The sequence below is a fragment of the Saccopteryx leptura genome, chromosome 5 (genome assembly GCF_036850995.1).
Source record: "Saccopteryx leptura isolate mSacLep1 chromosome 5, mSacLep1_pri_phased_curated, whole genome shotgun sequence".
NCBI lineage: Eukaryota > Metazoa > Chordata > Mammalia > Chiroptera > Emballonuridae > Saccopteryx > Saccopteryx leptura.
This window is the reverse complement of record NC_089507.1, coordinates 214,569,783-214,582,342: the sequence shown is the minus strand read 5'-3', so window position 1 is coordinate 214,582,342 and position 12,560 is coordinate 214,569,783. Positions and strand designations below refer to the sequence as shown.

General features: G+C 60.5%; 1 protein-coding gene across 5 annotated transcripts in view; it reads right to left on the bottom strand.

The window, feature by feature from the left end:
* Positions 1 to 2,393: 2,393 nt before the first annotated feature.
* NOL4L (nucleolar protein 4 like) overlaps positions 2,394 to 12,560 on the bottom strand; it is a 129,662-nt gene continuing 119,495 nt past the window's right edge. For all 5 annotated transcript variants that reach the window (XM_066384079.1, XM_066384081.1, XM_066384080.1 and 2 more), the window contains 5 exons: positions 12,014 to 12,199; positions 11,738 to 11,929; positions 11,404 to 11,526; positions 10,837 to 11,038; positions 2,394 to 6,812 (listed from right to left, as the gene is read on the bottom strand). In XM_066384079.1, coding sequence (XP_066240176.1) covers positions 6,592 to 6,812; positions 10,837 to 11,038; positions 11,404 to 11,526; positions 11,738 to 11,929; positions 12,014 to 12,199 — 924 coding nt within the window. In that variant the 3' untranslated portion in view covers positions 2,394 to 6,591. The remainder of the gene's footprint in view (positions 6,813 to 10,836; positions 11,039 to 11,403; positions 11,527 to 11,737; positions 11,930 to 12,013; positions 12,200 to 12,560) is intronic.

The window sequence follows — 12,560 nt, the reverse complement described above, 5'->3', positions numbered from 1 at the left end:
CCTGTGCCCCGGGAGGTGGCGGCACAGGCTTGTGTTGTCCTCGTGTGTGGCTGCTCACCGTTTGAAGTGACAGAAGAGGGTGGGTATTGTGACCTTAGAGATTAATAGTGGAAACCAAATCTGGACAGTGCCCTGTGCTCCTCTCCTCTCTGCATCGATTTGAAAGCCTGGAATGAATATCTAATCACCAAAAGGTGGAGGCCTTTCTGGGAACACTGGCTTCTTTGAGAGCCCGATGGACGGTCCGGGCTCCCCACACCCCTCGGTATGCACAGTGTGTCCGAGGGTGCGGAGCTCCCGAGGCAGCTAGGACCCCCCCCCCCCCCCATTTAAGAGTCCCCTGACAGGTGACAAAGCTAACGTGGGTTTATACACAAGATCAAGAAGAGAGAGAGGGCTTTGCAAAGGCTTCTCCGGTCTCCTGGAGCTACCAAGCTTCCGCGGTGAGTGTTCAATCACTTAGGAAGTGCAGTGACATACGCGGGCTTCCCTTTCTGTCACCGAGTGAAGTGCGGGTCGCCTGTTTTGTCACTGAAAACGTGAGTTCCCTGCTCTCCGGGGGCATTCCCAGTTGGTGTCCTGTGAACAGCAGAGGTCGGACGCTCCATTGAAGAAGCCAGATGGACGCAGCCGCTCGCCTCTCCTCGGACCCCAGTGCTTCGCACAGCACCGCCACCAAGGTAAATGCTGTCTCTGTCTGCCTGTGTGCTCTGCGTGTGGCCAGTCTGGATTCTCTGTTGTCCCAGGTTGTGGGGGTTGATGTCCCCTTGGCGGTTCTCAGGAGCGGTAGCTTCGGCAGCACAGACGTTTTCATGGTAGGGTTGCAACTTTGCTGCTGCGGTTCCCACGTGCGCGCGCGCGGAAGGATACGACGCCAGCGTGTCACTTTCCGCTATGACTGCGCTCGCTGCTATCCATATGAATCTTAGCCCCCCCATGTGCGCTCCCTGCATACAATGCTTCAGACGATTGGCCCCTCTCCTTTTTTTTTTTTTTTTTTTTTTTGTATTTTTCTGAAGCTGGAAACGGGGAAAGACAGTCAGACTCCCGCATGCGCCCGACCGGGATCCACCCCGCACACCCACCAGGGGCGAAGCTCTGCCCACCAGGGGGCGATGCTCTGCCCCTCTAGGGCGTCGCTCTGCCGCAACCAGAGCCACTCTAGCGCCTGGGGAAGAGGCCAAGGAGCCATCCCCAGCACCCGGGCCATCTTTGCTCCAATGGAGCCTTGGCTGCAGGAGGGGAAGAGAGAGACAGAGAGGAAGGGGGGGGGGGCGGAGAAGCAAATGGGCGCTTCTCCTATGTGCCCTGGCCGGGAATCAAACCCGGGTCCCCCGCATGCCAGGCCGTCGCTCTACCGCTGAGCCAACCGGCCAGGGCCTCTCCTTTTATTTTATAGATTTGGCAACTGCACAGAATTTCTATTTTGAAAAAATAATTCTGCTGTTATGAAAAATAAGTGTTTGAAAACGTCCATATTTTGTGTGTGTGTGTGTGTGTGTATCTACACACATGATTTTAATAGTAAAATTTGTTTAAGCATTTAATGCACATGGTCAACATTTAAAAAAATATATTGCTCAATTATTTTTATTCATTCATTTTAGAGAGGAGAGAAAGAGAGAGAGAGAGAGTTGAGGAGGAAGCATCAACTCTCATATGTGCCTTGACCAGACAAGGGCAGGGTTTCGAACCGACAACCTCAACGTCCCAGGTCGACGCTTTATCCACTGCGCCACCACAGGTCAGGCCGACATCGTTTTTAAACTCATGCCAATCAGTTTTGTTCCTGTCCATCGTCCTGCAACTTTTCCTCTAAACTTGAACCTAAAGGTAAGATGACAGTCTGTACACAAGCAGATGTCTCTGGAAACAGCAGCCCTTCGGTTTCCTTCGAGGTGAGATCTGGGGTTCGGGCTCGAGTGGAGGGGAGGAATGGCACAGGGAAGGTTCAGGGCCAGGGATGGTGTCTCCGCGGGTGTCCAGGGCAGCGCTTAGGGACTGTCAGGTGAGGTGGCTGTCCATGGGGGAGCTGCACCTGGGGGGGGGGGCGCGCCTGCAGGAAACCGCTGAGGGTAGGACCTGGCTGGTCACCGGCCCGCTAGCCCCTCTGTAAGTGGAGACAAGGGCACTTCCCTGCCACCGGCCCTGGGCGAGCACCAGGGAAGGGTCGTCTCCTTCCCATTCTCACGGGCTAGGGGCCGAAGGAAGCGACCGGTTCACTCGTTCAGGAAAAGGGAGCAAGGGCCTTCGGCGTGCGAGCTTTCTGGCTGGGCCCAGGCGGCCTCCCCCGGCGGTCAGGCGTGCCAGAGCCACGCCGGCTCAGCTTGGGGAGGAGGAGGTCTAGCCGACGACGCGGCCCACGTGAGGACACAGTGGAGAGAACGCGTTCGCTTTGTTATTCAGTGTTTATTAAGTAGATTCAGTCTTATATATGATATACAGATTCCAAAGAAAAAAGGGTTCCACATACTTATGAAATCAGTGCATTGAGCAGGTAATACCATGGAGATAACAGCTCGATCAACAGCTCATTGGTCTTTTGTTAAGTGAGGGAGAGGGGCTGCCTGTGCTAGTCAATCCACAAACGAAACGGAGTTCTGTTGCATCACACAGAGAAGACACGGTCTAAGAATTAAAACAGTAAGCCACATTTACTGGGAGAACTCACTAGAGAGAACACAAGTAGTTCCGATAGAGCGCTGAGGAGGAAGTCCTCGCCTGCTTAGAAGAGCCACTTAAGTTGCATAGGTGCATATCTGTAAAAATATAATTTAGAGGTGAAGCCATCGATTCAGTAAGGGTCACCTTTAAAAGTTGGTGCCGTCCACTGTTCGCCTTCATTGCCGTATGCTCATCGGGGAGCCCCTGCCCCTCCCCGGAGGTGACCCCTTAGTCCCAAGCCGCCTCCTGGGGCTCCTGCCCGGAAGAGAAAACCGGCCTCAGACAGGGAGCTCGCACTCTTCCCCAAACCTCTCTGCTCTACGCCAGAGGACTGGCGACCTTGGGGTGTCCCTAAAGCCTGGGTGGCTTGACCCTCGAGGTCCCATGAGGCATCTCGGCCTTCCCAGTCACAGGCTGCCGGGAGGACCACATCCACCCCACAGCTCTGCCGCCAACTCTGGCTTCCGCGTGTCACCTCCCCACGCAGTCACCCACCGACGGCCACGGGGGTCTCTGGTCTGACCCCTGCTTCTAAGTGGACCTCGTGGTTGGCGCATAAGCCATCTGCTGCTGCGTGGAGATTTTTTTTCGGAGCTTAGACAAGTTTGGTTTTTTTCTTCTTTTTTTTTAGTAAATCTGAGTTCTGTGTGGTACAGGTTTGTTTTTGTCTTTAGGTGGAAACGTAGGTAAAACGTGAGAGGTTCTGTTTTGTGGCTTTCCTAAGCAGGTGAGCGGAGCGAGGTACACCCTCCTCCTCAGAAGCGAGTCTTGCGGGACACACAGGGGCGGGGGCGTCTGTACATGTAAACAGTACACTTTCACTGAGTCCAAAATTAGGAGCAAAAATACAAAGGTTCACATTGGTCTTAGGTAGATACAGGCGAAAAAGGATTGAGCTGTTGGAGCCCAGAACAACAAAAACAAAGTATCTATAAAGCACCACTAAATTATATAAAAATCAGACCATGGACGGATTGAAACCGGTGTTCTGGTGAAATACTTTTACTATCTTGTAAAAAGTTTTACAAAAAATTACAAATTAAATGTATCAACCCTCTGAGTTCAAAGCAGCATTTTTGAAAATGGAACTGGTAGTTAGTTAATCCTATAACCACTCCCGGAGTCGTAAGTGGCCCTTGGGAACAGGGATGGCCGGGCTCCACCTGTTTGAAACCTTCCGAAAACTTCCCCCCCTGCCCCCCCATGCTGTCCTTGGATGTACACTGTCTGTTCGTACAAGTGGTGGGGGTAAATGAACTCCAGGTGCGTCCCACCATTTCGGGTCTGGATGACCCGCCACTAAGACCAATCAGCCCCTGTCTCTGGGTTCTGTCCTCTCGGGATTGGAACCCCTGCAAGACTGGGATTGGTGTGTTTTGCGCTCTCCTGACCTTTTAAATTTTGGATCCCAAAGGACTAATTTGTGCCCTGAGGCCCTCCCTCCGTAGGAATCCTCAGTGGTTGTGGGGCAGGGCTCTGGGAGAAGGCCCGTCCCCGGTGACAGGGGGACAGCAGGTGTGAGGCTCCGCAGAATGAGCTGTGGGGTGCTCTCCAAGTCAGGAACACAGAGGGACGGGGTTGATGCTGCATCTTTTAAAACAAAAGCCAAACAGGACAGGTTCCCTGCTGGACCGAGCTGATAGGTCCCCTTCCCAGAGTCACCTGCTGGCGTGCTCGGCGCTCCCGGGGACTAGTGCCCCTGGCATTCCGGACCTTTCCCTTCTCCCTCAAACACGCCGGACCTCTGTTTCTCCTGCAGGTTGGCTGAGGTGGTCAGTTAGGGGAGCCTGAGCTCGGGGAAAAAACGGGACTTCAGACTGCAGCTTATGTGATCTTTAGGTCTAACCCCTGGGGGGCTGGGTGGCAGGAGCCCCTTCCCCAGTCCTCCTCGCTCCTGTTAAGGAAAGCAAACGTGCCTGGCCTGGGGCCGCCGGGAGGAGAAACGACATGTTAAGCAACTGATACCAAGGATTCTAAGGCGGCGATTGTCTCTGCCAGTTTTTAACATTAAGATTTCACAAACTGCCTGGGGTAACATTTTGCCAAAGATCTACTGATTACTTTGTAATATTGTTCACACACAAAAATAAATATTTACACAAATTCAAATGTCAGGGAGTGTACTGAGCAGGTGGAGGGACGTGAGGGGGGCTGGGGTGTGGCAGGGGCCTTGGGCATCGGGGCTTGTGCTGTGCGGAGGGGTCTCGGGCGTCGTGGCTGGGACCGGAGGCCCGGGGGTGGGTTCGATGGAAGGCAGAGGTGGTGTGGGGTGGGGTGTCGGAGGCCACCCCCAACCTCCAGGGGCAGGAAGGATGCACGGAGTGGGGTACCCACGCCGGAGCCTCCACCCCATCTCCCCCCCCCCGCGCCATCCTGGGGTGCTCTGCCATAGTGCCAGGAGGCAGTCGGCTGCGGAGAAGCTGGTTTGAGAAGGGGTGCCTGCTCTGGGGTCAAGTGGCTCTCAGTGGCTGTCCCAGGGTCCACTCAGCCCTGGCTCTCCTGGGGCTCTTTGCTCTGAGGGAGGAAAGGCAACAGAGGGCTCTGCCAGCTCTGGGCAGGGGCGGGCAGCGGAGGGCTGCTGTCATGGCTACGGAGTGTTGCATGGAGGCCCGTGGGCCTTCTGAGGTCGGGGCGAGTCCCTGGTTTTAGCAGCACTGGTAGGTATTGCACTGAGCAAGAGGAAGTGCCTATCAGGAGGAAGGGAACCAGGCCAGCCTTTGCTCTGGGCCCCTCTTCACACTCCAGGGGTGGTGGTTTTCTTCCAGGACTGGTCCCTCAAGAAGAAGGGCTGGTCTCTTAGGAGAACCCAAGCAGTTTCTCCCGTTGTTCATGGTCCCTTTATTTCCACCAGGGGGGCAGGGAGGGGAGCCGGAGTCCACCTAGCAGCTCACAGTCGCCTTTCCTGCTCAGTGGCTGCCCCACAGCCGGAGTTCACCCAGAAGGGGCGGGCCCTTCCCAGCAGGCGCCGGAGGGCCCTGGGTCTGTGTGGAGCGGTGGTCTGCCGGACTCCCCAGGGGCTGGGTGAGGGGCCCCCTGTGCTCCTTCCTGTCCCAGAGCCGGAAGGCCGGCCCGCTGGGGGCTCCAGCAGCTCCTGCCCCCCCCCCCCAGTCTGGGACACACCTCCCAGGCAGACACACTGTGTGGGGTGTGGGGAGACCACCGCTCAGAACAGGCTCAGGGCGCATCCTGGAAAAGCCCCGCTGGAGTGTGAGGTAGAATACAGGTGGCCATGGCTGGGGCTTCTGCGGAGTCTGGGGTGGGGGGAGTGTGTGTGTGTGTGTGTGTGTGTGTCTCTGCTTTGCAGTGGGTGTGGGTGAGGGCCTCCTGTTCGGTGGTGCTGGGCGCTCGGGGGACAGCCCCCCGCCGGCACCCGCCCTACCGTGGCCCCACCCTGTCGCCCCGCCCGCGCCAGTGTAGTGATATGGAATGTTTGGTCACAGGGGACATCCTTCTGATCAGACAGACACAGACTGGCAATCTGTACAAACACAAAAGAATCCATTTTCAGAAAAATAAATTACTAAAGGGAGAGGAAGAAAGGGTCCACTTTGTTTTTCTCAATAAATATGCAATTCTGCTCACCTAAGACTTGAAAGGTAATTATCTGGGAGTGGGGTTCTAACGTCGGGGTCCACGAGGATGGTCCTACATAGAGCTGCGGCCCCAGCGCCCCGTCGGGGGGCACAGCCCTTCCAAAGCCGCCCCGCTGGCCTCTTCCAAGCAGGTCAGAGCACCCGTGTGGTGAGATTCCAAAAGAGAGTGTCCTTGTGCCCAAAGTCTCAGGTGCTTGGAGTGTGGCTACAAACCGCTCCTTGGATCCCACCTCTTTCAAAAAAGAACAAAATGTACCAACTGGTGAGGCAGGAAGTCGGGTCCGGGCCGGGGTGGCCTCCTTCCCTAGGGTCGTGCACTCCGGGGGCCACTGGGTCAATTCTGCTGTAAAATGAGGTTTTCCAGTTCGTCCGCCGAGCGCAGCAGGAAGGCGGCTGACTCCCGGTAGCCGGCGATGAGCTGCCGCACGGCGCTGATCTCCGTGGGGCTGAGCTGGGCGGTCGGCATGGTCCTGCTGGTGCTGTTGCTGGGGGGCGTGGGCGTGGGCGTGGTGGGGGCGGTGGAGGCCCCGCCTTTCATGCTGAGGTCCGTGGGCCCTGTGGAGAGGGAGAGCGAGAGCGGGGTGAGGGCCAGCGGACGCCGTGCACAGAGCCTGGGAGGCACCGTCATCCTGGCCGCTGTCCCGGGGGCTGGCTGGGGGCTGGGTATGGGGGCATGAGGCCCTTGTCCATCTTGATGGTTGCACCTCTAGTGCCTAGAATGGGGTCTGGGACCAGCAGGCCAGACATGGCGTTCTCTATTAACCCTCAGGGTGATCCTGCAAGGAAGGAGACCAGTTCTCGCCACGTGACGGGCAGAAGCTGAGGCCTGGTGGTTGAAAGGTGTAACCAAGATCACACGTGCACAAGGGCATGGGCTTTGGTGTCAGCTGGGGAACAGGGCTCCCTGGCACTGACCACACCCTCTGCTTCTCTCTGAGGACCACCAGGTAGACGGGCTCCCCGGGCGAGCATGCGGCCTGGCTCTGGTCTCCCTGTGAGGAGGCCGCCTCGAGGCAACACAGCTTCCCCAACTCCCCAGCGCAGCAAGCGGAGCGCCGACGACGGGCACTGATGGCACCCGAGGAGGATGGCTGTTGGTGGGTCTGACGGAGGTACAGGTGAGTGTGACACGCCCCTACAGGGCGCTGCAGGTGAGCAGGGTCTGAGCCCCGAGAGTGACAAAGGTGTAGTGCCCAGGGCCGAGCCATGGAAGACCAAGAAAATAAACACCGGTGTGTGTGTGTGTGTGTGTGTGCACATATATGCGCTTGGACCAGGGAAGGGGCTTGTGCCCACAGGCCGATGCTATAGACAGGGGTGGGGCCGCGGGGAGGGGCGGGGCCGCGAGTGCTCAGCTATCTCAGCAGCCAGGGCGCCCTGAACCCCCCTTGCTGAGAGGAGGTCTTCCACGCCTGAGTGAGGGGAAGGTTAGTCACGCTGCTGGGGCACAGAGAGGGAAGGAGGGGTGCGTGAGGGGCAGCTGAGCCCCACAGGGCCCGGAATTGCTGTCTGCAGGGAGCCTGGCTTCTTCGAGGCACCTGGGCCGTGGGCTGTGCCCAGCAGGCCCTGTTCCTCCCACCTCTTCCAGGCAGCCCTACAGGGCGGGCCACAACTGGCACTCGGTGGCCCTCGGCAGTCCTGGCTGAGGGGCTGGCTCGGCCACCCCAAGGCCTGATGTCCCTGAGCCTGAGTCCCCCTCCAAAGCCTGAGGACACTGCCCTGGGGCCGAGCCCGGCCCAGGAGACCTCAGCAGTGCTGGGGCTGCTCAGCCTACAGAGGGCTTGCTGACAGGCGTCAAGCGTGCCGAAGGGGCTCTCAGGAAACGTTAGAAGCTCCTAGAATTTGAAAAGCGTAATTTTTTTTTCAAGGTGTTGAGTAAGAAAACAGCCAGTTAGTGAGAATCTGGGCTGTGGGCGGCCTTCTCTAACCCAGCGAGGTCAGTCCCCCGTGCCCCGTCCACCCACGCTGCTCGGAGGTGGAGGTGACTGCCAGGCATGCGAGGCCGCGCTCCCCACACGGACGGGGCCAGTCAGTGGGCTGCTGGGCAGAGGGTCAGGCTCCTCACTGGAGACATCTAGACCAGAAGCAGCAGCTTGAAAGAAGTTACGGAAACGAGACCACTGTGCAGACCCCAGATGAAGAAGGAAGTGGGAGTCTAATACGGACAGTTTGTCACGTGGGGTCATTGTCTCTCTAGGACAGGGACGTCGGGAAGGCGGTCCCAGGGACTGGCTTGCTCAGGAACGTCCTGGGGACTGTGAGGTCAGGGAACACTGAGGTCTGTTAAAATGGCGCCAGCAGGAAGGCAGTGGGGCGGCAGCTCCCGTGTGGCTGGGAGCAGGGCGTCTGCTGGGCCCCGGGTGCCACAGGGCTGGGCCTGGACGGGGAGGAGTGTCTGGTTCCCCCGGGGCGGCCCCAGTCCCCTCCAGACAAGACCTGGGGGTGGCAGAGGAAGGCCGGAGCCGCCTGCCACAGGTGGTGAGCGGGCCCTGGGCTGCCTCGCCTCCTGCCCCCCGCCCCAAGTCTGGTCCTCTGTCTCTCCTGGGCTATGGCTCTGGCCCAGAAAGGAGACTGTCCCTGTTTCCTGTGGCCAATCTGATTGCAGCCGCCCTCCCTGGGGCTCCGGTTGCAGGACGGTCAGGTTGCCAGGTGTTGCTGGAGGGCAGCACGCGTGCCCAGCGCAGCAGGCGCAGCGGGCAGAGCCTGGGTCTAAGCTGACCTGCATCTCCACGTGACAACTGAGTGAACCTGGGGAGGAGCTCTGAGCCCCGTACAGCTGCCCAGCGCGGGCACCGAGCTGACCACACCCTCCTCCAGAGGGCTGCCCCCGGGGAGGAGCTGAGCCCCCGTACAGCTGCCCCGTGCGGGCACCGAGCTGACCACACCCTCCTCCAGAGGGCTGCCCCCGGGGAGGAGCTCTGAGCCCCGTACAGCTGCCCCGTGCGGGCACCGAGCTGACCACACCCTCCTCCAGAGGGCTGCCCCCGGGGAGGAGCTCTGAGCCCCCGTACAGCTGCCCAGCGCAGGCACCGAGCTGACCACACCCTCCTCCAGAGGGCTGCCCCCGGGGAGGGCGGTGGGATGGGGGCCCCAGTGCCCATGGGACACGCGCCCGCGGAGAGGAGGCATAGGAGGAACCAGGTGCTGAGCGGCGGGGCCTGAGGCCCGGGGAGGGGCAGGTGTGACCAGGGCAGGCAGTGCAGCGGGCCAGTGCCCGGACGGGGCAGGGGTGACGCCCACAGAGCAGCCCCGGGTCGGGCCATGCCATGTGGCCCCGGCTTACCAGCACCACCTGGAAGGCCACGGGGCCCCACTCCCCACTTACGAGGAGGGGCTCTGACCGCCCTGCCCTGGGGCCGGTCCTCAGACACACAGGCTAACGGGGTCCCGCTCAGCAGCTATCAGATGGCTCTTCTCTGCAAGGGAAGCAGCGCCTGGTGCCTGGACAGCCATCCCACCCTCCGTCTCCGGGATTAGGGCCGGCAGCCTCTTATTTTTAGGTTAAGAGGCATTAGGGGGGATGAGAAGTTAAGCCCGGGGAAAGACTCTTCCAGGGCCCGGCACACACTTCCTGGCGGGGGTGGGGGTCAAGGTGAAGGGAGGGTGCAGGGGCTCTCGTCCTGGGTAGGGACCAGTTCCCTCCTCACGCCCAGGCTGCAGGGGAACTCTCAGGCATGTGCCGCCAAAACCTAGAACCGGGGTTCCCTGGCCTTTGGGACGCACCTTCCTGCAACCTACTCCTCAAGTAGCAACCTGGTAATTACCCTCAGCTCCCCTATCCCCCAAGTTCAAATCTCATCACAGGGGCAGACAGAGCACCTTCCAAGCCTCCTCTGCGTAAAATCTGGGTCTCCCCTCGTAGACAGGACAAAATCCAAGCGGCTGGCCCAGGAGATCACCCTGGCCGCCCCTGCCCGCTCCCTGGGGCCCCAGGCTGTTTTCCACCAGTGGGACCGGCTGCCCTCCTGCCGTACCCTGGCCCCACTCTGGCCCCACTCCGGGCAGCACCAAACTCCACGGGGAGGTCTGTACCTTCTCGGGGACTGTTTCTCATCCTGGTCTATGTCGAGTCAGCATCAGAGTCGCCTAGCGCGAGTTACAGGGGACCACCAGGGCAGTGACAGCCCCAGGTGACGTAATGGGGACAAGGGCTCAGGGCCTGCGTCGGGGTGTAAGAACCTCATCTCCCAAGCGAGGCCCTGAGCAGAGGCGACCAGTCAGCCGGGCCAGGCCGGGACCAAATCCTGGCTCCACCGCTGGCTGGCTGAGCCCTGGCCAGTGGGTCAGGTGGGGGGTATGGAGAGGATTTGACTCAGGTGGAGAGCAAGGCCCTGGCTGGCTGCCTGGGGCTTGGGGCTGAGCTCACAGGGGCCACGGGGGGCAGAGCCAGAGAGGCCCAGCAGAGCAATGAATGAGGCACGCCTCCTTGTAGAGCAGGGCGTAGGTTTCCTTGTTTCAATCAGGTGAAGTTTTCCTTGCTTTCTGCCCTAGGGACTGGCTAAGCTCGAGACTGGGAGGACCCTTGTGCCCCTAAGGAGCTCCTCTGCCCCTTCCCAAGGCCGCAGTCCCCCGCACTCACCATTACTGTGGTTTCCTGTTTGCAGGGAGGCGGGGGGCTGCAGGTTGCTGCCTAGGGCCCCGTACCCGCGGTAGCTGTAGTTGAGGCCGCCGTTGACATACACGGGGTCCTGGGAGTAGGAGGAGGCTGGCAGTGAGTAGGTGGAGTGGGCAATGGCTGCGGAGTCCCGGGGGTGCTGTTTGTCCAGGGCTATGGGCTCGTCCTGCAGGGGGGAGAGGCGCTGGTGAGCCGCGGGGCAGCGAGCCCTGGCCGCTGTCCCTGGGATCCAGTGCTCTGTCCTGCAGGACTGCTCCCTCTGGTCGTCTCCCCCAGGCCCTCCCTGCTCCGCGCACCTCTCTGTAGGCAGAGCTGATCGGTTCCTGCCCCACCAAGAACCCTCCCAGGGCCCTGGGGCTTGGGATGAGGTCCAGATGCCCAGTCCCCTCACCACCCCATCACTGCTGCCCTCCTGGTAGCTCTCCACCCACCACCTTCTGCCCTGAGCTCTCCCTGAGCTCCTGCCCTTGGGGCTGTGGAGTGGCTGCAGCTGCCCCGCCCTGCCCTGCCCCGCCCCGCCGGGGGCCACACCTGCGAGGACTGGTAGATCTCCAGCCGCATCCTTTTGGCTGCTTTTCTCGTCTCGCTCTCACACGCGGCTGCCAGGATGTTCTCTGCCATGGCCGAGGTCAGGTGGGGCGGTGTGGGTCTGGTCTGCAGGCAGAACGTGGACAGGGCCGCGTTGGGCTCACGTCGAGACCCTGCTCGCCGGGCCGATGGTGCGGGGCTGGGCTCCCGCGCCGTTATCTACGGAACTACGCTTTCTTCCCGGACCCGAGCCCCCCACTCTGCGATAGCGATCGTGCTGCGGCTTCCGGGCCGGCGGAGGACGCGGGGCGGGGCCGGCCCGGCAGGGGGCGCTCACCATCTCCATGCCGTTCTTCTTCATGCGCCGGCAAGACTTGAGGTACGTGCGGATGCGCTTGCGCGCCCGCTCCTGGAACTCCGGGAACTGCCGGCTGCAGGACTCGATGATGGCCTGGATCTTCTCCTTGGGCTGCTTGGAGATGGGCACCATGCGGTCCAGGTTCTCGTCCACAAAGAGCCGCACGAACATCTGCGGGAGAGGCAGGCTGTGGGAAGGGCTGGCCCTGGCCGCCCCCTCCCCGCCCGGTCCGGCCCAGCCCTGGCTGGTGCTCACATTGAAGGCCTTGAGGCGCTCAGGGTCCATGCCTTCCGAGTCGTTCATCTTGTCATTGTCCTCATGGTCGTCATGGTCATCGTCATCGTCGTCAGCCGCAGGAGCCCGGCCCACAGTCAGGTCCTCGGGACAGCCGCTGACCTCGGTCTTGATGGAGTCATAGCTCCCCGAGCTGTAGGGAGGGGACTGAGAGGGGGCAGGGGGGGTCAGGCCAGGCGGCCTCACGGTGCCCTACAGGCCACCATGCGCTTGGGAAGTGGGATGGTAAGCACACCCAACGGCCACTTGAGCCACAGCTGCAAGGCCTCGAGCCAGTCATCTTCCCTCCCTACTCTGCCCATCTGTGAGGTGTGCCCATCCGGGTGGCGACAGGAAGGACTGCCTACAGCAGGTCACACAGAGGCCTGGTGGCCTGCAGGCACGGAGTGGAGGAATTTAGTGGTTCCTTAGCCGCAGTGCCCACACCGTGACCCGCCGTGTTGTGTGCGGGTCGAGCGGACACAGAAAGGGCTCCCTCCCCAACAGCCAGCCTCTCCCGGTTATGCCA